The sequence below is a fragment of the Nothoprocta perdicaria genome, unplaced genomic scaffold, assembly GCF_003342845.1.
Source record: "Nothoprocta perdicaria isolate Ctin4 unplaced genomic scaffold, notPer1 scaffold_254, whole genome shotgun sequence".
Lineage (NCBI taxonomy): Eukaryota > Metazoa > Chordata > Aves > Tinamiformes > Tinamidae > Nothoprocta > Nothoprocta perdicaria.
The window spans coordinates 595,429-623,073 of record NW_020455482.1 but is presented as its reverse complement, the minus strand read 5'-3'; the positions used below and the strand labels follow the sequence as shown (position 1 = coordinate 623,073).

The following is a 27,645-nucleotide window of genomic DNA, read 5'->3' as shown; positions in this document are numbered from 1 at the left end:
TGGCTAATGGAAACAGTGATTAAGGGCTTGAGTTTTCCTGAGGCTCCAGAGTGATAGTGAAACAGCTGCAGTTGCAGGCAATGGAAAGTATGAATAACTCTTCCCTGGAGTTGTATAACCAAAGGAATAATCGGATCAGAGGCTAGGCTGAATTATTGTGACTTCTGATTACTAAAAACACCTTTAGCCCATGTGTTCACGCCTCGTTACAGGATATATTTTCAAGGCCCTAAAGAGCTCCCACCTATTGGCTGTGAATCAATAAAAGATATTGCTACAGAATTCAAGTATTTCCCTCCTGAGAAGGGAGTTGGGGCAAAGGGGAAAGGTTGTGTGCCTGAGCAGGGTGTAGGTTTATGAACAACTTTATGGAGTTTCTTCTTTGGTGTACACAGAGTGAGTTTTAAAAGAAAAACATTACTAAGCGTAGCCCGCAGCAGATGAAGTGCAGTAATTCTTCAGAGGAGACAATTCAGGAGAGGTTGTTCCTTAATTACCCACTTGAGATGCAGCTCTGTCTCTTCTTTCTTTCTTGGTAAGTTGCCACATTAAAACTCTGCCTTTATCAATGTATGCAGTGATGATCTCATCTGCTGAAAAAGCAAAGCTTTGGTATTTCGTAAAGATGAGGGAGAAAGCAGAAGGTGGAATCAAGTGTTGAAGTCCTATTTGTTCTCAGCAATGSTAATTGAAGTATAAAAACTTGCCCTGAATATTCAGAAAGCTAGAGTCATTTCAGGAGTTACTGTTTCGTAGTGAAGAGTTTGGGTGATTATTTTTGTTTTGTTTTGTTTTTTTCTCTCCCCARTTATAGCAGGTGGCTTCTTCCCAAATAAGCCAAGAAGGATATGGAATGTATACTTAAAGCTACACTGTCAGGTACAGCAGAAGCTTTAAAGGTTGGAGTGATGATTGTTTGTTTGTTTTTTAATGGTAACTTTCAGCAGCAGAATTACCCTGAGGCATCCCTGCTTAGGTCAGAGGGTCATATGTCTATTTTCTTATTTGAGTGCTGGGCTTTGTTCATTTGCTYTTTGTTCTTTAATGCCAACAAAATTTCCACTGGCAGTTGAAGTAATTCAGCCCTTGTGATGCTATCAGGTGGCTGTTGGAGGAGGAGGTGGGGGGGAAAGGTTAGTTACACTTACAGCTTCCCAAACTTTGCAGTCAGTAGGACTCTGTGGCTGTCAAAAGGCTTTAATTGGTATTGTTTTAATATGYCCCCCTCCCATAGGGGTATATAATTTATCTGTAATGGCATTAATTGAATGTGCCTAAAAAGTTTCAGTACACCAGCCTCTAATCACACTAAAAATGTATGTGATTTAGGATAAAATTCAGCCTCTTCTATGGATGGCCCATTTTACTAAAACTTTAAAAATGCATTTGAAATTTTCAGGTACACTCTGTGGGCCCTTAGAAATACAATAACTATCTGTAATTATCTTGTTGTTTTGCTACCCACCCAAAACATTCCTTTAAAATATTTGATACCATCTCGCCTTTCTTCCTTCCTTTAACTTCAGTGGAAAATTTCATTCTCTAAAGTTCATAAAGATACAAACTTGCTTCTTAACATCTGCTGTGGTTTTCCAAAATCTCTTGGGTAAAAGTATACATATTTTTTTCCTTGACTGATTTTTTTTTTTTTTTTTTCCTTTAGCTATGGACAATGTAGGGGAAGAGTGGTCACAAGGCAAACAGTGTGAAGTGTGTTACTTGTAGTTAGCTATGATTATTTCACTTAATAAAAAGAAGGTTCTGCCATGTTGCTGTGAAGGGAGGGGGTAACCCTCTTTTTTCATCCAATTTATGGTAGTATGTAATAGTATATAGTGAGGTAACTGCAGAGTATGTTTCATTAAATTTTGTYGGAGATTCAGGCATAATTTTCCACCATTAGAAAGACAATTTATCTGTTACAGTTGAGGGGAAAACTCCCAACATAATTTAAGGAAAAAAAAAAAAAATCTGGGACAAGTCCTGTAGTCCTGTTGCCCTTTCTAGAAGGGAAGAGTTACAGACTGAAAGAAAAACAACTAAAACACAAATCTGTGTTGCACTTCTTATGAAGCCAAGGTAATATCAAAACTTTCACTTGCTAACAATTTAACAGATTTTAAAGGATTGTCAGGGTAGCTTGGGTAAAATCTGGTGCAYATTTGCACTCTGAATTTTAAATATAAGGTATGTTGAGTGTGCCAGAATACCAGCTGATAGCATGCAGGCRACAGCTCCAGCTCCTGATTTGCTTCTAGAAAGCAGAGGCAGCAGTGGTGCTTTTCAAGGGGAGAGCAGGTTTTTGCTGCTGTGTACTGAGGGTGGAAAGGAGCATGGTGATGAGCTGGAGCACTGCAGGAGCAACCTGGCACACGGGGCCTATTCCTTCAGTGGAAGAAGCTGGCCCTTCCAAGCAGTAGCTGCCACTCATYGCTGTCCCCTCCTTAACACTAAGGTAAGGACTCACCGGGCTTTTTGGAAGCTCCAAAAGAGGCTAAGTAGATAATGGGGGTCACAACAGTTGCTGTTCATGGTGATTTGATCCTACTAGTGCAGTCCACAGTTTGCATGAAACACACCTTGCACTTGCCAGCAGGGTTAGCTGCCTTCCTGGCATGAGGCTGGATCTGTTTGCAGGCACTTCCCAATTACCATCTTATTCTGGCCAGACTGAAGTGACAGAGAGCTTTATCCCATTTTTTTTTTTCCTCCTGTGTATCCCATCCCTTTAGGAAAAGCCAAGCATTCTCTTAAAACTGATGAAATTTCTGAGGTCTGTACAAAATGGAAACTATCAATTTCTGTCATGGGAACCTCTGAGGAGCTAATAGCTTCCAAATACCRCAAATGCTAGCTAACAGTTTCTACCAGCAAAATGATTATTATAAGTCTGTAACATCTTATATAAGGCATTCCAGAAGGTATATTCAGGATGTAAAATCATAGAATCCTTAAGGTTAGAAGGGACCTTTAGACATTGTCTAGTCCAACCCACCTACAGAAGAAGGAGACTCCATAACCTCTCTGGACAGTCTGTTCCAGTCACCCTCACTGTTAAGAAATTTTTCCTTAAGCTCCTATGTAACTTTTGGTGCTTCAGTTTGTGCCTGTTTCTTCTAGTCCTATCAGTCCCATCCCCCTCTTTTGAGGTATTTATAGACACTGATCAGATCCCCCTCAGCCTTCTCTTCTTGAGGCGGAACAGAAGACGTACATAACATYTGGTAGGACAAGTAGCTTAGCCCGTTTAAAATTTTGTGCCACTGTGTCCTGAAAAGCAGTTCTTCATACAGTCATAGATCGAGATCATGCAGCTGCTACTCAGTTTTTATGTACTGGGGAGTTCTCTGAAATGTTTGACACTGGTTTACCATCTAAATAGTGAACTTTTGTCAAGTGGAGAATATTTTTGAAGACACTTTTTGCTAGATTTCGATGGAAGTCAGTGCAGGAAGTAAACAGATACTTGGTGATGAAACCCCCTGGTAACTTGCAGTACATGCAGAGGCCATGAAGATGAGTCTTGCCTGACATACCTGAAGTCTGAAGTGTTTGTATTAAGAATCTATCCTTGGTCTGGAAAGGAAATGATTTTGTGGGGGCAGGTTTCTTTTCCTCAGTTAATCAGTTRTTAAAGCTTTATGTAGTAGATCCATTCTCTTAAATGCTGTGCTGAGTAATGGACCAGAAGGCATGTGATGCTTTAAACAGTAAAGTCTGATATCATTTCTAAATACATAAATAAAAATCCTTCTTCACGGGAAAGCAAGGTTGAGTGATTAGAAATAACTTGTGATTACCTAGTAATGGTTAGTCATAAAGTTCCTTCACTTTATGAATCTATGCTGTCTTTTCTTCAATGCTTCCCTCTCCTAGTATGTTGCAGAACTTCTGAAGCTCTACAGTTTAACCATGACTTGTAGTGTTAGTTGCCCTGTAATCTCAGCCTTAAAGATTGGCGAGGTTGCATTCAGAAAGTATAAGCTTTAAATAGAAAGCCAGTCAAAGGAGAACCAAATAACACCTACCAAGCCTACCAAACTTGCACTTCTAAGCTGTGATGCAGAACCACCACCCTCCAAGTAAGTTACCAGCAGTTTGCTCTGACTTGGCCCAAAGCTGAGTTTGTAGCGGTGGAGCAGCTTCAGCCCCTAGCAGGGCACATGTGCCCAGCAAGGCCTGGCTGCTCTGCCCAGCCAGCAGCTCCCTGTGCCCGGCAGCAGCTGCATCCGACCCCTGGGAATCGGCACGGGGCTCAGGACAGGGGTGGAAAGGCAACGCATGTTGTTTGGGAATGGTTGGCCCTACCTACTGGGAGGAAGGTAGGGAAGCTAGCTGTGTCCCAGACTAGGAGCATTTGTGATAAATGCTCTTGGGATCTACACATCTAAAACTGCAGTATGATAGCAAGCAAATAAGTGCTGTAAAAAACCTTGGCATGGCAACCCATCTAGCTCTTAATCTCCCATATTGAAATGAATAATATTTTTTTGCATAGATCATTTTATTATTGGAGACARGTTTGACCGTATTTATAAAATCACGGCCCTATCTGTATCAGACAGAAAAGGCGTTTTTGTAATTGTTAATTCTTGCAGTTGCGTCTAACTAATAGCTTTTACAGTTTAGTTTTGTTTCATTTTTTAAGCTGCATTAGAGCAATTCAGAAGAAAACTGCCTACTTTTTTTTTTTTTTTTTTCCTATAAGGGAAAAACAAACCTTGGAAAGTTTTTGTTATTGCGAGTTGATCTATGTTTAACATAACTAGTAGCTTCTGAGCTTCAAAATAGGCAGCTGACTTTTTGTAATAGTTGACAACATTGCTCCTATAAGTACCCAAGTTCGTTGTTTCTTAAAAGAATTGCTGGTAATGTTTTTTCCCCTCTTCTCCATTTTTACCAGCCTGCTTAATCTTTTCCTATCTTTGTGCATTACTGCTGGGCAATATGCCCTCTCTGTGCTTTAAGTCTGGTTCTTTTGCTGACATTGTTAATACTTTGCATTGCTTATTGTCTGCTTTGAAGACTGTAATTACTTTGCGGTTAAAGCTGTAAAAACCCCCTCTTAAGGTTTAGGTTGCATAATGTAGACCTAGCATACCCATAAGCTCCTTTTTGCTCAGCTCGGGAGGTTTGAAGCATCAGCTAAAACTCCTTTGATTGCCTCTGGAAATTATTGAAACTATTGAGATACTGCTTTCCTTACAGGCTGCCAAAATTAGGTGACTTTGAGAAGCAGTGACCGCTCTCTGGTGCTTAAAAGCACAGTGTTTATGAACTWCTGACTCCTAAAAGTGATATGTATTAGTCTTGCACACACTGTTTTTATAATCAATATCTGAGCCCAGCAGTGGGTGGGTGTTTGAGGGTTTTTTTTTAATTTTATTTTTTTTTAAATTCCCCCCCTCTCCCCTCACTTCCTGGTCAAATCATGTGAAATAGAACATTTGATCTCTTAGCTTTTCACAGTTCAGTTCAATCAAAATGTAATTCATCTGYGGRAAAAAAAAAAAAAWGATAAGCCTTAACTTTAGACATGGGAAAGGTGTCTTTTTCTATATTTACTTACAGGCTAGGTATACAGTGGTAATCTTGCCTTTGACCAGGACGTTATTGTTGCAGTGACTTAATGAAGTTCCTCAGAAATACCTTGGAGAGGGGCATGAATAGCAAGCAGACTAAGAATAGCTTGGGGCTGCGCCCAGGAGGGAGCTGTCTGCCTTACTTCCTTGGCCTGCCTGGGAGAAAGGCTCTATTTTCCATAAAAGAGTTTGGGGAACTAGGAAAGCAAGTAAACATGAAATTTCAAAGTCATGTGGAAACCTAAGAAATTGCATTCATGTTTAATATCCTATTAAAATTTCATCTTTGTTTAAACTTCACAGGGAAATAGGAACAATTTTACAACAGTGAAAGCCTCTTTTTATAGCAGTCTTGCTTGTCTGTGTGATAACCTATGTTTCTAAAATTAACAGAAGTGGGTAAAGAGAGCTTAACCACTTTAAATGATTTGAAATGGAGACCTAATGAAAGTCCAGCCAAGCCCGTTTGAAACAAGGGCTTTGAAGTTCTCAGCAAAATAGAATTTGTAAGGCCTGCTCAGGCTGTGCAAAGTGCCCAAGTTTTGTGGCAGACATCCTGTGAAGGGAGGTTTTGGGTAATCAATTGACTTTTGAAGGGGGGAACTATCTCTCCCCGGAGAAATTGCCTTAAWTTTCCTAATGAGAATGGGAGGAAGTGAGGGTCCTGGGAAGTGCTTTGAAGATCCCTTTGCTTAAGTATTGCCCTCCTGGCTGAATCCTGATCAGAGAGAGGGAAACTAGAACTTTGATCAGGTCCTAGTCAGCCCTGCTGGCGGGTGCTGCGGAGAGCTGACACCAGAAGGGATTCTGGAAGCCAGACTGGCAAGTAGGTGCAGAGAACAGATGATGGTTTTACCAACAGCTTGTTTCCATAGAGGGCCACTCATGTTGTGACTTCCAGAAAAGGAAGAACTTTTAATAGAAGATGTAAGTATTCAAAGAGGCTTTTTCTAAGTTTCTCTACCTAAAAATAGTTTATTAGGGCTTCTGGGAATGGAGTGATAGTAAATAAATTTATTCAGGAAATGGAGGGAAATGTGTATGTGTTCCTTACGTAATGTAATTTGGGGAGACTTACCTTGAAAATAAGGATTCAGATTCTTTTGGGAAAAGGTTACTTTTTTCTTTATTTCTTTTTAATCACCGTTCCCCTGCCTCCCCACCACCACCTTTCATCTTTCTGTGTTTCTCCAGACTTCCATCCTGGAAGGCTTGGCAGAGGTAGCTTGGCAGTTCCTTCTTAAGTAACCTCTTAATGTTTCACAAGACRAGAAATATTTTCATCTAAATCTGGAGATTTGGGATTCAAATTTATGAGGTCTGATAATTTCTGTCCTCTCTACCCCCTTTCAACTAACATCCACACTGCTGCAAAATCCTGTATCCTGCTATTTAAACACAAGAGCCCTTGCTGGGTTACCGGGGAGGGCCTTATGTCTGCTGAGCAGCTCAGCTCCTTGAGGCTTCTTTTGTAGAGACTGTACTTTCCTGGGAACTTAACAGCCTCTGGCTTTTGCGGTTGCCGTACAAACAAGTTGCCATAGCCTGCCCATGGAGTCCTACTTGTAGTTGTATAAAACAGGTAAATTCCTATTTTGTGATGGTCTTTCTTTTTTTTTTTTGAATAGTTTTAGCATTAGCAYCCAAGCAGTACTAAATCCCTCTTAAGAGGAGTTTATAGATAAGGACTTGATCCTGCTTTCGCTGAGGAAAATGGCAAAATCCATTTAATGGGAGCAGAATTATGGTATAAAGTAAACTGACGTTGGGACTAAGATGGACAAGGGAGGGGAAAAGAAAGCAAGCTAKTAAGGGTGGACTAGGTCTAGTTGCATGTCTAAGTAGTAACTTGTTTTTTTCTAAGCAAGTGTGTACATGTTTGCCATGGTAATTATGATGGCTATGGGAACGCTTGAGTCAACTAAACTAATCTGATAGAATAGGCTCATTTAAATGCTTTTTGCTCTCAGAGAGATAGTCTTGAAGAGTCACAATCAGAAACCAGACGAGGGATGAGCGCTGCTTTACATACCGTGCAGGCTTTGTGAGATGTTTTCCAGGAAAATAGAATACAGCCCCATGAATCACTTGTGGAAAACCCAGTGGAATGAATTAGTCAAATGTTCGAGTGACTACCTTTTGCCTTCTGGTATCAGGAAATAGTGCGACTTTCCATGATTTTGTACGGATCATATGGCATAAATAAGGCTAAGTTAGAGGAGCAAGTAATTGGAGGTGCTGCTTTCTTGTCTCTCATAATTCTCTAAATTCTTACTTTAGAATAAATAGGAAATTAAACTTTGGACAAAAGGTATGTGTTCTTTCTTTTGGAAAACCTCCAACAAGTCTTGCTGACTGTRTTCTTGTACTGGGCTGTTTCTCAACCGTAGCAGTGTAGAGGCAACCTTAACTCCGAATTCCTCTGGAAAGGAGAGAAATGCCTTGTTATTAGCTGAACACATGCTACAAAATCTTGTGACAGCAAAAGCCTGTTACAAACAGTTAATTCCAAGTAATACAAGATATCCCTGAATTGAGCACTGACTTAAAATTATCTGAAAAGGGAAATCTTCTTTCCCTCTCTGTACACTGAACCAAACTCAAACATCTTGCTGCACTCGCCATGAATTTGAATTTTCTCCTATACATTTTTTTTGTCCACTTGAACAAAGTCTAAGTTACCTTTTTACATGATAAAGTTCAGCAACATCTGCAACTTCTGATTCCCTTTTGACTCTTATTTTGAGCACTGTAAAACCCAGGAAAATAAGGCAGAACTCTTGTTTCTGAAATCATTCAAGCGATTTTTTTATTTCATTGGGGTGTGTGGATTAAATAACAAATACCTGATTTACTCTGCAGTTGTTTCCCTTGCCACCTGTACCTACAAGGTGCTGAATCTGCCTGTCGTGTGTCATGCAGTGGACATGGMCCCTTGCCCTGGCTTGCCTGGAGGCTCCTAGGAGCCGACTGATTYGCTTCTGCCCTACTGAGTAGACTAGCTGGCAGCAGAGCTTCACAGGTATCTCCTTTGGCCTTCCTGCTCTGATATTTTCACACAGCKTTTTGGCACTAACATTGTCCTTTAAGACTTTATCCAAGTGTTATATCTCTTTGAAACTTGCTGAGAAGCTCAGGACAGCCCTTTCTTTTTGTCTTCTTTCGGATGACTTTGAGAAAACTGTCCCTACCTCTTTAAGGGATGTTTCTGTGGAAACATTGCCTTGGCATGAAGAACTCTTTGAAAGTACAGAACAATAAACAGTGACTTTTTTTTTTTTTTCCCTCTCCTCCTGGCTAATCCGATAGATAATCTAATTCCGTAGATAATGGAGCCTGAACATAGGGTTATAGGCTCTTGGTAATCCTCCCTCCACGTGAATAGTGCCCCTCATAGATTTGTAGCCTTTTAAGATGCTATTTGGTAATGATGTTTTTGTGCTTTCCAGGTGAGAGAGAGCGAGCGAGCTTTGTGGGCTTTCTTACCCTCTTCCTGAGGGCATAGCAGCCATAAATGTTAATATTCACTGGGTTCCTGTGTGGGTTTTTTTTCCCCCAAAGACACCAGCCGCTTTAGCCCAGATGGTTCCAAGCTCGCAGGCCTGGATGAGTAGGATGCAGTTCTAGCACAGATCAGGCTTTCAGGCCATGAAATTGGTGAGCATCAGGGTTGCTCAGTTGATGTTCATGCCTTCCAAAATGCCTCTTGCTGAACAAAGCACAGGAGTGGCTTGGAGATTTCTCTGCAGAAGGTTCTCTTATCCTCTTAAGAGGTTTATTGATGATTAATTTAAGATGCTGATGTTGCAYGAGTGTTACAGTGTTTGAATAGCTTCTGTTTGTATAATCTGGCCATATGGACTGACAGAAGGTATGCAAGTCTCATTTACTTCTTCTGGCTTTGTCTTTTATTAATTAAAAACATTTTTTTTCCTATACCAAACAAATTTGACAACAGTTGTTTTATCTCCTCTGAAGTACTCCTGGCATTTGAAGCTGCTCAGATACCTTTTTCCTTAAGTGGAAAAAAAAATGCAGATCCTTTTCTACTCAATTGCTGCAAACTTCAAACTTCTGAATGCCAGCTTTTAGTACCTAGAAATCATTTTTCTGAGTGAAATGTTGTTTTCAATATGATTAGAGAAGTGATTGCCAGTAAATATGCTTAATGAAAAACACTTATTTCATTCCAGGATACTTGAATGAGAGAAAATTGCAGATACATTTACTATGGATCAGTCGRGTTCTTTGCCAGGGTAGAAATAGTGTTAAAGAAAGACTTTTGAATGTTGGAATATTGGCTTATACTTGCTATATTAAGAGTTTACTAAAAGTGTCTAGCCAGTTACTCAAATATTCTGTAGCGGAATTTCCAAGTTACTTGTTTAATTTTGCCAATCAGTGAACAGGAATTTAGTGTTTAATGCTTGGAAATGTAAGTGTAAGTCATGGATTTTTCCAAGGAAGGAATAAGCACACTSTAGGTATTTATTTTTCTGATGGTTAACCGGAAAACTGTCATGCATTCAATCTGTAAATAGCCCTTCTGTGACAAAGCCCAGCTCTTTATATTCAATGTGGAGGCCTGTAACCCACACAATGCAAGTGTAACAACAGTTCATGTAGTTTAAGCTTCTATTAAAAAAAAAAAATAATAATCTTGTAAGAGACTGCTCAGGATAAAGAGCTACTTTCCTTCTTGGCTATGCTTCTGGAAAAAGTGTTTTAAAAACTGCTAGTGTTTTGTTTTTGTTTTTCCTCCCCTCTCTCTTTGTGCTCTGTGGAGTAATTGCGGAGCAGGTAGTTTCTGTGTGTTCACAAGGGGCAACACCTGGCTTCATAGAAGCCTCGCTAACATCCACAGGTGAAAAACTACTTGGGGAAAAATCTTGGATACCTCGGCATTACAGATTTCTGCTGAAAGGACAAAATCTATAGTTTCTGACAAAATATTTTTAATTCCATTTTATTTTTGAAGGGATAAGRATAGATGCAGGCAGCCTTCTTTGGAATCTTTCGTCCTTTAAAAGCAATCAAACAAAAAAAACCACCCAGCTAGTCCTGAGCTGAGACCAGAAGCAGCAGATTGGTACTGGCATTCACTGGAGCCAGGCTGTGTTGCAGTTTGCATGTCTTTCTTCAATAGGTGAAATTTTTAGATGGAGAGGGAAAAGTGGACTTGGAAGAATTATTGATTAAGCAGTAAACAAAGTTGTCTTACAGTTTGAGGATGTTTCTTGAAGAAATACTATTTGACTTTTCCAAATTATTATCTTCAAAGTAAAACATGCCAAAGTTTATGTAAAGTAATCGGGCTGCAGGCAACTCAGTGTGTTGCTCTTCACTGACGTTTGCTAGAGCAATGATAGCTCCCAAGGGTTCCATATCATCTGTATCCCATCTGTGAGGGGGAGTAATCTGCATAATGATACCTGTGTATTCTCTCTGCATGCAAGACTGTACTCAAATTCTCAAAAGTCCACCAGAGTAATGCTGAGAAAGGGCTCTGTGGAAAAGCAACTCCCAAGACCACTGTTCTGAGTGAAAGTTGCATCTCGACATGATGTTATGAGGTTGAGAAGTAAATAAAACACTGCTGGCAGAACTGCCCCAGGCTTCCTTTTTAGTATTTTATTTTTCTTTCATTAGCCTTGGAGAGGATGCATCTGGTTTTGAGACACTTCACCGTGCAGAATTCCCAGAACTTCAAGTAAGGAAATACAGGTAGAACAGACAACACTCTGTTGTAGCCATCCTTAGTTATTACTGTTTTGTCTCGCTAAGCATAACAAACAGATCTGGTTTCCCAAATATGATCATGAAAGATTCATGATCACTGGAACAGCTTAGAAGCTCCAGTTCTGCTCTAGTGGAATCATACAGGAATGACTGGGCTTTGTTTTCCATAATTAAATTTCCACCATTTTAATTAAAGGCATTGTAGGCTGTTGTGCACTCGGAAACAGAGGAATACGGTAATGGTGCAAGCCATACCAAAATCARGGCTGGTGATGTGCTCCTAGGAACCTCCAAAGTCATCAGAAATGACCGCTGGCTTCTGAGCTTTCTTGCAGTCGAGAGGTTTGGATGGCTTTTTCTAACCACGCAAGGGTCCCCGCTCATAACAAAGGGTGAGGCCCTGAAGCCACTGCAGTACTATCAGACTGTGCCAGAATGGGTTTGAAAACCCTATTCAAGCTTTGTTGATGGAAGCAAAAAGTAGTTATGTTTCTGTAGTTAYGTTTCTTGGTATATCTGAATTTTCATTATGCAGTCCCTGGTGCTTTACAAAGTTAACTCTTGTTTTAGGCTTTGACCAGGGAATCAAGGAAAGCTACCATATATCTATTACTTCTGCTTGTTCTCCTCAGTCTTGACGTCTTATGAGCTATACTTCATTACCTAGAATGCATAATGAGAGAAAAGAGRRRARRAAAAAAAAAAAAAAAAAAAAAAAAAMACCACCAGGGGATAGGAATGTCTTCGTTTTTTGGTCTTTCCAGAGACACTTCAATGAATATGTTAGATAGGGATATACTCAGCCAGAAATGCACTTACCTTTTTATCCTGCTGTAATGGTGTGTGTACCATAAAGCCACAGAACTGAATAATGCCTTTGTTTCTCAAGCAGGGTTTAAAAGGCTGGCTTGATGGCGTGAAGCTTTTGCTGTAAAACCCTTTTGTTTAAAAGATGTAGCTTTGGATTATTGGAATCCGGATTGTAATTCTATCCACTCACCTCAATTTACTTTTTCAAAACTTGTGTTCTGTAAAATAKATCATGTCTTTATCAGTATATCTAAAAGAGTACCTATTAAAATAGATTCCGAATTATTTTTTAAAATTATGAATCAAATTTAGGTTCAGTGCTCTCTTGACATGTTTCGTTTATGTTCACACATTTTTTAACTGCAGAATGGAAGGCAGGAATTTTGCAGGTGTGCTCTGCCTACCGGAACAGCTGAATGTTGTGGAGCTTCAGTCACCCTGGCTTCATTTTTGAAGGGTTCGAGTAAGACACTCCAGGTCATGGCATTGCACTGGGGTGGACTTATTGCTGCCGTGAGGTTTTGGGAGAACTCACTTCTGGTCTCTTCCTTTTAGCCTGCCTCCTTCCATTCTCACTGTGTTGCAGGCTGTCACAGCTCAATCATCTTCATTCAAGAACTTCTCTTATTGCTTCTCATTCTCCRTGCTCAAAACTTAAATATTTTCCCCAGCACTCACGGCTCATTTTGTTGAAATCTGRGGTCTTCTAGATCAGCGTGCAAGGCCAGCGCCGGGATTTGCCCAGTGCCCTTTAGCGGAGCCGCTTGCCGGSGCCGCGCTCCAGCTGTGCCGAGTGTCACAGCGGGACTGCCGTGCCCAAAGAATGCACGGATCCCACTCCAAGCACGTGCCCTATCCCCTGACCTCCCCCTCTGCTCAATCTGGCTTATAAATAGCTTTACAGTTGTTGCCTCCCTACAAAACAAAGTGTTCTTCATCTTCAGAAGGCGCCCCCTCATTTGAGAAATAATTAACCAGAGGGCTGCTCTGCTAATGTGTTTGTCCTGCACCTCCTTTCTTAAATTGCTTCAGCTTGCAAATCCACCTATCAGTTAATTACTGTCTAGATTTTGTTTTCCCACATTAATACTCAAATAACCTTGAAAAAAACAGACTGCTGCTGATTTTCCCCAGTTAGAGCGATTGAAAGAATACCTCACACTTCCTTTACTTCATAGTTAGGCAGTGCTTAAAAAAAGATACAACTTTAGCTTGAGGGTGTGTGTGGGGGTATTTTTATAAATAACTTCCTTCAATTCTTCTACAAGTAGTTGTCAGATGCTTTTTATTTATTATGCAGGAAAGTGGCTTCATAAGGCATTTTGATTTTAGAGCCTCTTGTTCCTTTTTAGCTGATAACATAAATATGGAAGAACTTTGGAGATTTTAATTTTTTTTTTTTTTTAATCTCTACTCTGAAGACGGGATTTATGTAGAKATCTGTAAATTTTCAATAAGTTTAAGTAAAAAGGGAAGAGAGTTGTTTAAGGAGACCCTGCCCTTCCCTTTTCATAGTCTGTCTAGTGGCATGTGCCCTGTTTCCATGATGAGTTTGAGTCAATTGTCTCCATCTTCTTTTTCTTTCCCTTTCCCCCCTAAACATAAATAAATAAAACCCAACAAGGCAACCGTGTCTGCCCATGGGAATGGTTATAGTTACGTTTTTCCTGGTGAAAGATTGCCAGGGCCATCTCTTGCTCTTGTTCTTTGTCTGCTTTTTTTGTTASTGCCTTGGTTGATTGATTTTTCTCTCCTCCCGCCCCTCACACCAAACTATAGTATTGGTGGATAGTACTTTCCAGGTATTTTTCATCCACTTTCAGCAGGCAGCTTATCTTCATAAAGGTCGTTTAGATTATTGGAAACTCAACTACATACATCACTTTGAGGAGTTCTTTGGGGTAGGAGAAGCCTTCCATGTATTTTCTGCCTCCCTTTTTCAGCATCTCTGCCCCAGCCYAACTTATTCTGCCAGGACTTGATATTTCGTAATGTTCATTTATTCCTTACAATATCTGCAGGTAAAGTGAAACATAAAGTTAAATGGAAATAGAAAAGAAAAATAGGGCTGGGTTTACCAGTGAGCACTTTGGTTATTTTTTTTGAAGACTTTTTTTGATTGGCATTTATCTGTGATAAAACTTCATATAAAGGTATGCCTTGTGGTTTTAAGCACATGTACCAGCTTAGTAACCGTGCAGAATCTTTGGAGCTGTTCTGCTCGTGTTGACGTGTTTTGCCTAGAACATTGCTGCTATGATTCTTCCGCTGYATTTTGTCATGGGAAAGGGATAAGTTTCATGGAACAGCCAGAAGCCTGAAACATAGGTGATGCCACACGCTGAGTGTTTGCGCTTGCCTGTGTGCACTTCATCTATTACTCTTCCTTCTCCAAAAAGTAACTGCAAGATATAAAGTATGTTAGTGATAAGTATGCTGAACTAATGTACTGATGAGTATTTCTGTGACAAGTATTCCAGCTTCATTTTTGTAAAGTTACTTTTAATATTKTTCAATAGTTCACAGCAATCAAACTTTTTCTCAAGACACTCATATCTAGTGCTTGATGTAACTTGGTGTAGTACACTTAAATAAGCCCTTYTTGTGTACCTGACTCTTACATGGAATGGGATGCTGAAGCTTTGTTAACATTTGAACAAATTATTTTTGTTTCCTCTCCTCCCTCTTCCCCAGTTAGAAATTCAGTGGCTATAATAAACCCATGCATCTGAAGTGAGGAATGGTCAGATGTTTTCCGTTCCGTGCTACAAACAAAGTTAATGAAAGGAGTTGACGATGACAGCCTTAAATGCATTTTAACTCTCCTTTTCCATTTTGTAATCCTGTGGGTGTTACCTTACTCAATATGCTGTGTGTTGCTCTGCATAATTTGCAAAACCAGTTTGTCTACTTGTATTGATGTTTTGTACAATTCCGGTAAATGCAGTTGGAAGTGTCCCTTATGAACTTTCCTACCTCATTATAAAGACTTTCCTTTCATTTTAAAAATATTTTTGCTCTTGATTTGCTCTGCTAATTACTGAGTTATACACTTTTGTAGCTTTCTCTCTGCAAACCTTGCATATGAATTTATATTCCAGTCATATGTATGCAGCTTTGTGACGAGCTTGAGGCTTTTCAAAGCCACTAAACCAAGGAGAGTGTCCATTATCCCTGTCAGCTGTGTGTTGCTTCTGGCCCCTTCTCCTTCCTTTGCACTCATGTCACGCTGTGTTTCTGATACTGGCTTGTGTCGTATGGGAGAAACGTGTAGAGAGAGGCGAAGGGCTGCACTGCTGTGTGTCTGCAGCAGTGGGGGTGTGGCTAGAGATCAGGGTCTCCCAGTGCTCAGTTTAATGTGAAGACTTTTGAAGAAAAGAATATATGGAAGCATGGTTGACCTGCCCATTTTACTTCACAACAAATCCTGTCAGACCTGCCAAAAGAAACGGTATCCAGATTCTGTTTCATTGTCAGCATAGAAAATTACTCTTGGTCACTTTTCCCTCTTGATTTCTTTATTTTAGAGGATTTCAGTGTGGTTAAGAACTCCCTGCAGACACCTTGTGAAGCAAGTGATTTTGGGGTGAGCCAGCTGACAATGAGGTGACTTCTTTTACTCATCAAGTAAACGAAACCATCCCAACTTGCCCCCAAAGCATCCCACCTTTTGAATCTTAAGGACAGGATGCCAAGAAGGCTTTCCAAAGATGTGGAAGGTCACCCACTACAGTGCCCATTTGCAGAGCGCCCTTGAAGACAGTTGAGGGAAAATTCACTGTCAAGGGCAAATGGCTGTTACTCCAGCACGTTACATTTTCTGATCTTCTCAGTAAGTCTAATTGGGAGATTTTTTTTTTTTTCCAGAACACATGTTCAAACCAAGCTCTTATTAAGTTCTAGAAAGGAGCACTTGCTGCCTTTTTACCTTTTCTCCCTCAGCCTCTGTCACATACAGATGTATAACATTGCTATTCTTGCATTGACGTGGACTTTWGAAGGTCGCTGAAATTCAGATATGTGCAGTGCATGCAGGGTRTGAGTAACTGACCCCAGACATGCATAGATAGGTCTGAAAGTTGAGTTCATAACTAACTGTCCTGCCTCCCTCTGCTTTCCCAACCAATAGAAATATGAAACCAGCAACTACAATCATCCATTCTAGATCACTTGAAGATTTTTATCCATGTCGTAAGAGTTAAAGTAGGATAATTAGCATGAAGACAGGGATGGAAACTGTCGATGGCGAGAGATCATCAAGCATATGCTGTGGGAGTAGAGGGACTGCATAAAGAACATTCTGCATGGGTATTTGTAAAGATCTGCCAGCGATGACAGAAAGGAATGGACTCTGTTGCTCTCATCTGAGCCTTGTTAAGGTGGTGGATTTGTTCCCTTACAGAGCTGACAACACATTTTTTTCTTTTTTCTCATGTTATATTTGATTTCTTCCTTGGATCCTTAGCTTTGCTAACATAGATACCCACAAGGAACAGTCTTTTTGGTGATGACTTGTTTAATCTATGCCTTTCGTTCTGCCTCTATCTTGTGTGGTCTTATTTCCATTTCTTCCTTCCTTTCCTTGTCTATTCTGCATATGGAGATTAATTTAGAGTTATTTATGGCCTTTGATTTTTATGTTCTTACTATTCCACATGTCTATTTGGAAACCTTGGTTCTTCTCACTCCCCAAAAAGCAGCCCCAAACTCTCTCTGCTATTCTTCTTTGCCTGGCAACTGCTACCAGTGGAGCATCTACCAGGAGTTGTTGGTGTTAAGGTCTTCAGTGAGACCTACTGCCTGTTTTTAAAAACAAACAAACAAAAAAGTGATGCCTGTAAAAACCACAGACAACTTGTAGAACTTAATCTCCAGAAGCTGTACCCCTGCCTTGGAAAGGGAAAACAGGACTGTCCCGGTTGTTGTTTGAAACTCTTCTTACACATTTGGCATTCGTGATTCTCATGGACCAGGATCCTGTTGCAGTGGTTAGGTGGTTTATTATTTACTGTCTGGCATCTGCCTACCAGAAAGTGGCTTTAAGCGGGTGACTGTCTTGCCCTGACCTTGGTTTTCTGCATTGCAGTCATGGGGTCAGCAGGGAGCCCGAAAGAGAAGATAGAGGCATTGGGTGCTCAGAAGGATGAGGCAGAAGGCAGCAGCACAGGGCTCCGGTAGTTTCAGAATGACAGGTCCTGGAGTTGGGATAGTCTTGCAGTTCTTTCCAGGTGGTTCATTAGCATGTGGGTGATAARTGCCTTGGTGTGAACACCCCAGAAAAAAACATTGCGACACTGTCAGGCTTTTGTAACGTGTTTTGTAACGTTGACTGTGGCCTTCTAAAATAGAATTTGGGGTTCTCAGTGTAGGGCTACCGTATGGATTAGCATGGATTCCATATGTGAAACTGGAGCCGTGGCAGTGCCTRTGGTGGGGAGGAGGGGGAGAGAGGGTCATTTTATTYGATTTTAACGATTAAATGTGGATGTGAGACAGACTTCACAAATGGTTTACAGCTTATACAGCAAGTTAGAATCTTAAATTCACGTGTACTTAAATGCTCATCTTAAATGTAAAAGATTGCAGCAGTAACACATGTAAAGTCCTTTTCTTTGGCCCTTAGCCTTGGGAATAGATGGCTGAGAGGATAGCAGTCAGAAGTATTTTTAATGCCTTGCACTTAATGGGATTTGGATCTGAAGAAGTTGTAGAGTTACAAAGAGATGTTAGTACCTAGAGTCTGCTCATTCTGTTTCAAGCTCCGAAATCCAAATTTGGAATATTGAAGATCTCTGTAATCCCTGCGTTGCCAGGAAGCTCTGACAAGCTCAGCTATATAAAGGTCTCCAGGTAGGTTGCCCGAGGTCTCACTCTGACCAGCTCAAAGGCTGCTGCATGTAGGCCCTGTGACACCCAACGAATGAAATGTTCTTTTCCCCTGTCACCTCTAGAGACCCAGTCACCTGGGGAGCCTCAGCATATGCCAGGTGACTCTGACTCAGTAGCAGGCAAAGGAAGGACATTTACTTTCTTATCAGGAGCGATAGCGTTCACCTGGGAGGTAGAAAACCTCTTTTCAGTTTCCACTTACGTGCAAGTGATTCACGGCCATGTTTTCCAGATGAGCATCTTGACCACTGTTCTCCAGAGTCACACTGGGTGCTGCCACTCGCCAAGTTTTAAAGACACCTGACAAGTTAATTGCCGGGCAGGTACAGGATTCAAGACATGCTCCACATGACTTTCCAGGGCAGCTCAGGCGCTTTACTGCTTAGTGTGATGGTTCTTCCTGGATGCAGGGCTCAAGTGTCTCTGTCCTGGCTGCAGGGAGGCAGCTGGGCGATTCGGAGCTGCTCCCGCTCCACGTGTGCCTCGTCCAAATCGTCAAGCACTGACTGGCAGGAAAGGCACCGTTTTGCTCATGTGCACTGAGCAGGGAAAAGGGACTCCTCTTTCTGCCTGCTCTTCCTGCCCTGTCCTGCWGGCGCTCGCTCCAGGAGTATCAGAGACCTGCGTTCTGTCACGTTGTTTTAGAGTCTGGCTATAGTCTCCCTGACGGCATCTGCATCAGCTGTTAACATCCTTCCAAGGTGTTTCTGTCTTCCTGAGATGAATTTATTTTTCAAGGTTGCCTGAAAGATGCMAGGAAGTAGGCCGGAGTGGTTTTTCCCACTAGGGTAACTTTGCATTAATTGAGGATTTGGCTAGTAAATAGTAATTTTGTGCCTGTGGCACAGGAAACATCTTCAACGAAAAGTGAGTAAGTAGAGCCCATGGAAATCAAGGAGATTGTTCATGTGACTAGTTATACTTAGTTATATGTTTATGAAATACTTGCAAACAGTCCAAAATTACAAACCTTAGTTCATAAAAGTCAGTGATTCTGTGATGTTGCAGCCCTATTTTATAGTAAAATGTCCTAAAATGCATGCACAGTTTTGGCTTTGTTGCACATTTGGATTTTAAACTGCGTAGGACAGTTTCAAACAGCTTGTAAAAGCTTCAACATAAGATTAACAAATAACCTCAAACTGGTAATGTATCTTTTAAACAGAAAATAAAACCTGTATCCTGTGCTGTTTTAGGGGAAATCTTCTGAAACCCTGATACAAACTCATAAATCCAAAGAAGTCAAATCATGGATTTTTATCCCTCCTCACTGCAGGAATCCAGCTTGTCCCCTAAGCCCCTGCCAGCAGGTTGCTGCCGAAGCTCCCCCTGCCCCCAGAGCAGGGGGGCTCAGGCCGAGCTTCGGAAAACGTGAGAGCAGGAAGCAGCCCGTAAAGGCAGACTGAAGAAAACAAATTGGAAACGAATCCTCCCTGCAAAGGAAAAGGGGTTTTTTTGTTGGGTTTTTTTTTTTTCCAAAATCAATTCCTCCTAATCTCTAGAACTCCAGTGCTCTTGTAATTTTCCAAAAAGCTAACGAGAGCTGTTGACGGGAGGGATTTGGTTTCCRTTCCAAAGCCTTGAGATTTTCCTCCTGGCTAATTGCAGCGTATTACCGGAGACTTTGGTCCTGTGGCAAGTAACATTTTCCATCTTAAGATGGGCTGTGCCATTGCAGTGAAGAGCGTGTTGTCTGCGCGCTGAATGGAATTACTACCAGTGGAAACTATGCTGCGCGCGGGCTCGATAAAGCAGCTGCCGAGCGGCCCTCAGCTGCTTTTTCCATCCTCCGCAGCGCGGCAATTAGCATAGGGAAGCTGACTAACRTGCTGACGTCAGCCCGTGCCAGCCGGAGCCCGCCGCGTTCCTGCCTCCGAGCGTGTCCAGCCAGCCCCTCGCACACACTGGATGCTCTGAGACTGGTTTTTTTCTTCTCCTTTTTCCCCCCTCCTTTTTTTTTTTTTCCTTCCTCCTCCCTAGCCCCGAGAGGCTGGGCTTGCTTCCTTTATAAASCTCGTCTGCGGCACCGGCGGCTTCCTTAAAACTAACTGAGTTTGGCCGGAGTGCCAGTGTTGCTGTAGAGAAGCGCAGCATGCATTTTAGGAACTTCAACTACAGTTTCAGCTCTCTGATTGCCTGCGTGGCTGACAGCGATGTCTTCAATCAAGCAGAAACGAGGGTATGCTCCAGGTTTGGGGTTGCATTCGARTGAAGTGCTGTGCTGCAGCTGCAGTGCTAAAACTGCTTAAAATAGAGTGTAGTTTACAAGCTTTCAGACCAGTAAGAAGCTTTCAGTTTGGAAGGGTCTTGGCTGGGACAAGTCTGCAGGGGAATGTTCTGTTGTGAGTGATCTGTGCTCTGGAAATTGTAAGATTTTTAAGCTGTGTCTATTTGGAGGTGAATTTCTGGTCCTTTTCAAATAGTCTTCATTGCCTGTGGAGCATATTGTTCACTTCAGACGTGCTTTCAGTGATGCTGAGATTACAATTTTGGTGATAAGATCCCTGTAACTTACAGTACTCTACTTTTCAGGCTTTGAGGGGTGGGGGGCAGCTGGCACTGTTATTGTAAATAACTTTTCTCTGATGTATATTTAATTTACTGGAATTCTTATATRTAAGTAATCCAGTACTGATGCAATGAATTGTTGACTACTAAGACACTTAAAGAACAAAATAACATGTAATCGTTTTATATTACTCGCTTGGTATGTGACCTATATAATTCACGTATGCTGTGGAAAAAGTACGTGTATCGCATGGATCTTGCAGCTGACCTCTGAATCTAAAATAGAGCACAAACTTGGAAATATAGTTCAGCTTTTTGTTTTCTCTTGCCCCAGCCAGCACGTGACTGAGATCTTGGAAATGCAGGCTCAGTTTCCACACTTGCATTCAGCTCACTTTCCACTAAAGGAAGCCAACAAACAAGGACTTTCTGTGCTGACAGTTCTGCTTTTGTCTCAGCTCTCATTTTGAAGAGGCTTAAGAATGGCTCAATCAGGACAAGAAGGATTTTAAGAGTTTTAGAGCGTGGTGGTTATCTACATAGCTTCAGAAAGGAAAATGCATTTTTGATGTAAATATTGCATTCCTGTCTTTGTTTTTTTCCTAGTAATCCAAAATATAAGTGTATATATTAAAGAAAAAAAAGGGGGGGGGGAGCCAGAAATATGTAAAACTACTTCTTCTTTAACTTTCAGTAGGCTTTTATGAGAGCAAGTGCCCAAAATATAATTGCACATGATCCGTCCCCAATGCTGAAGTAGGGCTGGTGGCTGATTGTTGCTGGTGGCTGATTACTGTRTTCTGGATGTAGCCTGAAAGGCTTTACAGGAGCGTGCCAGTTTCTCCTCCTTTAGTCTGGCATCCTGAAATAAGAATAGAAGCAATCTTTATAAATAGTACCAAAAAAAAAAAAAAAAAGACCAGTTTGCATGAATGCCTTTGGAGTGCTAAATGCTGCAAGAGGCCCCAGCTGCTGATAAATATTCTCTAATCCTTTCACTCAGTTAAGACAATCAAATAACTCATCCATAAGCCTATAAAGGTATGAGGCTTTGCCCCAGTTCCTACTCTTACTGCAGAATAAAAAGTAGAAAATGTGTCCAAGGCCCTTCCAGGTCTATATGATTAGTGCTCGGGACTTCTCAGAGCAAATGGTGAGAGAGTTTTTTAGAATTTGAATCCAGAAAGAGAAGAGGCTGTTACATTAGAGTTCAGTAATAGTSTATCTTTGGGTTCATTTTCTTAAGTGAAAGCAGTAGGTACTAGAAAAGGCAGTGATTAGGAACTTTCTTAAGGATGCTGACTCAGATTAAGAAAATTATGTTTAACATGCAAATATACATTTTTGTTTTCYCTATTAAAACAGCTCTGTGCTGATTACCTTGCCATTTGCACACTGAATATCTGCCCACTGTGCAACTATCTAAGGTCTTTGGATATTAATTTTACAAATTAAGCAAGTAGTCTTCAGTGTCTTGCCAACCCTGTTTTTTCTATAGTGCCACTAAATGAGAAAACGCATTCAACACTTTCTAGTGATAATAAGCTATTTTCTTAAATAAGTAAGAAAAAGATGCTGTACAGAAAATGATACATTAGAAAATAAGAAAACAAAAGAAAACAAGCCAATAGCTACAATAATAATAATAATAATAAAAAAAGGGTAGTATACCATAGTAATAATCGCARTTCACCTCAGTGTTTCTTTAGAGAAAATATGGAGCCTAGCATGTTCACTTTCTTGCTCGGTCTTTACTTTCCAGGCCAAGTTTGAATCGCTGTTTAGAGCTTACGACAGAGATATCACCTTTCAGTATTTTAAGAGCTTCAAAAGGGTGCGAATCAACTTCAGTAGCCCGTTGTCTGCGGCGGACGCGCGAATCCAGTTGCACAAGACCGAGTTCCTTGGGAAGGAAATAAAACTGTATTTTGCTCAGGTGGGTCTTCGCGCGACTTCTTTGCAAGGCGCCGAGGCTTAACACTCTCAGCGTGCCTGCAGACCTGKGGAAGCTGCCTGCTAATGGCTGCTGTGAATTTTTCAGTTTGCTTACGAATGTCAAGTTGCTCCAAAGCTAGGAGTGTTTGGAGGCTGGGTGACTTATGCAAAACCTCTTCATTGCTTAGAGATGCTTGGGGAAAGAGAGTAGCTGATGGTAAGCAGCAAAGTTAAAGACACCTTGATGTGGTGGKGGGGGACTCGAATGGGATCTGAGGATTCAAACTGCTGTACAACTAAAGTGGTCAGAAGTTTGTAAGCACTGGTCCTGCAGTGAGTACTGCACATCATTCCCATAGCACACGTTCAGACTTGCAGCGTGCTGTCAGTGCAGCTCCAGTGCTGCTGCCTGTTAAAGGCATGAAACAAATTCAGGTTCTGTTAATCTGGGTGCTTTGTGGTGGCTGCTGGGAGTTTTCTTCCATACATTTAATGGAAAAATGAACTTGTGTGTCTGTTTCAGATGTCCTTAGGGGACAGTCCTGAAGAGCAACTTTTTAAAATACCATCTAAAATTCCCACCACTCTCACTTGTGGTTATAAGTTTCAAAGCCATTTCTTATTAAGCCTTAAAGCCCATATCCAGCTTCCCCCTCCTTCAGTGTTTTGAGGCAAGATGATATCTGCTGAAATCTTTGTGATGAGAAGATGCAGATATGCGCACTTCATTGCAGGTTTCATCAGCGTTATGAACGTGGAGGCTTGTCCTCATTTAGTACACCAGGTCTTTCACACACTGCTGTCTAGTAAAATTGTTACATGCTGCCACCTTGAGTGCCTCTTACAGCATAACATCCAAACGTTAGAATTCCTCATGAATCTTGGATTCTCTGGTCATAATGAAATAGCTTTCTTCTTTGTGTGTGTGCTTTTTTCAGACTTTGCACATTGGAAGCTCACATTTAGCACCACCCAATCCAGACAAGCAGTTTTTGATTTCGCCTCCTGCTTCTCCACCTGTTGGCTGGAAGCAAGTAGAAGATGCTACTCCAGTTATAAACTATGACCTTTTATATGCTATCTCCAAGTTAGGGCCAGGTAAGAAGGATTAAAAGACTAAAATTTTGAAAAACTGAACTTCCTCAGCTCCTAAACTTTCTCAGTTTCTGTTTTTTTTTTTTTTTTTTCCAAATGAAATGATATTGTCAGTTTATAGCTTCACAGTATCAGTTGGTTTGCTATTTCTTTTTTATTTTTTTTTCACCCTTTGTCTTATCTCGTAGCAAACCTGCATTTGGGCAGGCTCAGACCACAAAAATTCAGCTTTCTAGAAGGGAACAGGCAGTTGTGTAGCAGCTCATCTTTGGCAGGGGTGAGAAATCCTTGTTTCTGATGAGGACRATAAAGCAGTTAACAATTGTGAAGCCTTACAGCTAGAATTGCATCCTTCATTTTAGACAGTAGCATGAGTAGGAGGGAAGGTACCAGCTTCAGCCTGTGGTGTGAGGCATTAAACCTCCTGCAGTTTGTGGCCATCAGTGCTTGTGGGGAGGTAAAAAATGGGGGGAGGTTACTGTGCATTTTTAAGTAAATGCCATATTTTAAAGTAAATGCCATATTTTAAATAGTGTGTGAATTTTGTTGCTTAAAAACTATCAGCAAGAACAGTTTAAAAGTGAAACATAGGGAAAGTGTAAAATGATACTGAAAATATTTGCTTATGTAAAAGTGTGTAACTAAGTAGACAAGCCTTCACGTAGTTATATGAAACCAAGCGTCAAGAATAACCCTGACATATCAGCAGTTTTTGTCAAAGATTTTGTTTTCCTGAAATAAGTTTTTGAAACACAAGTCCAGTAAGAATATTCTTGTTAAAATAAAACTAGTTTTTGATGAATCACAGGAAACAAATCAGAGCAGCAAGCTATAACCCTGTTTATTGAAGTTGAGAGCTTACCAGTGGTTGCTACTTACCTCACTGCAAGCTTTCCTCTTAAATCTTTTTGGCTTTGCTAAAACTTACAGTGAAAGCATGTCATTTAAAACGAATATTAAAGTGTTAGTAAGCATTAAAAGCTCTTTGTTTCTTCCCTGCAAGTGTTTTTACTGCAGGATATTCTGATAAGCTCACCGACAGATCTGTGATCCCTTTCGCCTTTAATTTTTTTCACTTGTTATCACAGACATTAAGTCCTATAAGGTTAGAACAAGAAATAAGTGGAGTTTGCAGCAAGCAGAGTTGCTCTGTTTTTATATTATGGTGAAGGCAGGTGTGAAAGCAGTGGTCAAGCAAGTTCCTTCATAACACTTCTACATGCTATGTTATAGGTGAATGTTTTACATTACATACATGAAGCCTCCTGTTGATCCCCAGAATGCCTGACCAGTGTAAGAGCACTTAGGTGTGAGGTGGGAAAAAAAATATATTTAGTTTTCTTAATATTGAAAGCTTTGTGGGGCTTCTGTGAGCCCCACAAATTAGCCTATGGTTTTATGTCATCATTTGGGAAAATGAAACGGAGAGATTGATGAAAATGAGTGATGAGGTGATTGAAAATGAATGGAGAAGGGCTAGTGTATCCAAGTGTGTGCTTGAATACTACAGCTATGTTTAATGTAACAAAATCTCATCACAAAGGCTGCCTAGGTAGAACACTGGCTTTGAGTGCTTAGGGTAACTTGTATGCACTTGCATGTAAGAAAGCAGCCGAGCTATGTAGCTCTGAGAGCAGAACCTAAAGGGCTCCAGAYGGTAGACATGACTGTTGGCAGAGCACCTCCCTGCATTGCCCTCTAATGCACTGTGGCATCAGGCTTTTGTTGTTAATTTACTACTTAAAAAAGCTTCTATTCTTTTCCTTTTAGTGATTTCTTTTACACTCTTCTGTAAAATGGATCCTTTTTAACCTGTTTTGTACTGTTTTTAATTTTCAGGAGAAAAGTATGAACTACACGCTGCAACCGACACTACTCCTAGTGTTGTTGTCCACGTCTGCGAGAGTGACCAAGAAAACGACGTGGAAGAAGAAGCAAAGAAACCCAAACCAAAAATTATTCAGACCAGAAGACCAGATTATACTCCTGCCCATTTAAGTTGAACTGCTCTGGTTTTGGAAGGGTTACAAGCAGATGTACGCAAGGGAAACATTTACTGTGGAAATAGCTGGTCACAAATTTGGGGGTCACAGCAGCAGTTGTAGCAGGAGAAATTCCAGTGTAAGGTTTGCTCAGAAAAAAATATAGGAAGTTTCCTCCTTGTTTCCAAGGCTGCCTGTTGATTGATGTTATGAGTGTGTGCCCAGATTGCTGGGAATGGAGATGGGCAGGAAAAGACATTTTGAGAAGTGACAAAACTGAAACTGATACAGGCTTATTTTTGGGGGTATTGCTCCATTATACAGCAACTGGGGATAGCTTTCCTTGTTCTGTCTCATGTAAATCCTCAAACATATAGGCTAGCCATTTTGTGAAGTACATAGTGACAACAGAGGTGGTTTTAAAGATTAAGGTATGGGAACTGTAAAACTCTTTCTTATGATAGATTTTGTGCATGTGTATTCTTGCTCTTCTAAAGCAACTTTGCATTATTTTCTAAAAATTTCTCACTTCATGTTTTTGGAAATCTGGGAGTTTGTTTAAAGTATTTATTATCTAAACATCCCRGAGTTATTACTAGATGTGTATATACGTATATATTTATATTTGTTTTTATTGGCACTCCTTTTCCAGCAGGCATACGATTTGTCTGGCACCGTACTTTGGTGCTATGTAACTTGTGCTTTTAAAATTTTAACCTCTTAAATGCTTATATAAGGTTTTGTCTGGAAAAGTTATAAAAAAATGTGCAATAGCAAAGCTATTTGAGTAAGTTGATTTTAAATTATTTAAGTTTAAATAATTTATACCTTCAATAACATTTGTTCGGTAACTGACTTTCTCCTTTGGAAAAAAGTATTCTTAAATGTATAAATAAAGATGTTATTATTGTATATTCATAGCAACATACTTTCTCAGTGAAAAGAATGGCAATGGAAAGAAACATGAGCTCTGYTCAATATCTGATCTGCTGTGTTGAAAACAAATGTTTTAATGGTGATTGGGAAAATTGCAGAGAGTGCATGGAACAGCCCAGAGAGATGGAGCGCCTTTGCCCTGGTTCATCACTCATGTGAGCTGCTCTGTGAGCTGCCCTTGGCATCTCTTTTTCTGATGGTTTTGTGTGTCCAGAAGTATCTGCTTCCCTAGCTTTGTTTCCAAAACAAGCTGGTAATTGGGAATGCTTAATGACAGCTGACGAWACATACCTAGGTAATGGTAGACATGGGAAAGCTTTATAGAGTTTCTTATATGGTACTGTCTAAAGACAGAGCACATGATGTACAAGTTGAGAGGAAGAAACATCCTAGAAGTAGGGTTTTTTTTCTTATTTGTTTTTAAAGTTGAGATCTTCACTTTGAAATAAGCTTAAGTATTCTTTTTTTGCTTGCAAAGATGTTACTTTATCTTTGAGAAGGCACCACTTTACACTAATAGAAAGGGGATGTTTGAGGCTTCTCAACCTGTTTTTAGAAATAAAGATCCTCTTTCTCCCCTACTTGACTTTTTCCATAGTTATTCTGAAAAATAAAATAGTTTTGTAGCTGAAATTAATATAAAAAAATCGTTTTGTGCCATCTGAACAAACACTGACTTGGATGCCCGGGTTCGCACCCCTTTTTTAGAGATTAAACAATGTAGCAAGGTGTGTAAGGGAGCCCTTCCAAGCTGTAGTGCAGTGTTAAATGCGACATTATTAAAAAGACAGTCAATATACTAAGCAAAACATGAGGTAATATCCCGTGACCGAGGAGAACAGGGATGTTATTTAACTTAGTAATACCTGCAGTAATGGCCTTGTTCTGGCTGCTGTAGGAGCAGGCTCCCCTGTAGGAGCAGGCTCAGCCCAGGCTTGCTGGATCCGTGGTGCAGGGAGGTGGAGGGCACACACTGTTTTGCATCAGTAAGATGTAAGCGTGTTTTGGATATGTGTACTATTTATTTAGCACTCGCATTCACAACAACAACCGCAACAAATGGGAGAAAGGGAAGGAGGGAAATCTCAGAGATTTACCAGAACCACCTTTAAGCTGTTCCAAGGTTTTCTGTCATGTTTTTCAAATTACTACTTGACTTGGTGTTTTAC

General features: G+C 40.6%; 1 protein-coding gene across 2 annotated transcripts in view; it reads left to right on the top strand.

Moving 5' to 3' along the window:
• RCAN1 (regulator of calcineurin 1) overlaps positions 1 to 27,301 on the top strand; it is a 37,820-nt gene extending 10,519 nt beyond the window's left edge. The window contains exons 1-4 of one of the 2 annotated variants that reach the window (XM_026040375.1): positions 19,984 to 20,199; positions 22,291 to 22,464; positions 23,402 to 23,561; positions 25,398 to 27,301. In XM_026040375.1, coding sequence (XP_025896160.1) covers positions 20,113 to 20,199; positions 22,291 to 22,464; positions 23,402 to 23,561; positions 25,398 to 25,561 — 585 coding nt within the window. In that variant the 5' untranslated portion in view covers positions 19,984 to 20,112 and the 3' untranslated portion in view covers positions 25,562 to 27,301. Of the gene's footprint in view, positions 1 to 19,983; positions 20,200 to 22,290; positions 22,465 to 23,401; positions 23,562 to 25,397 lie in introns of those variants that run through there. The other variant, XM_026040374.1, reaches the window with a different exon arrangement.
• Positions 27,302 to 27,645: the final 344 nt, after the last annotated feature.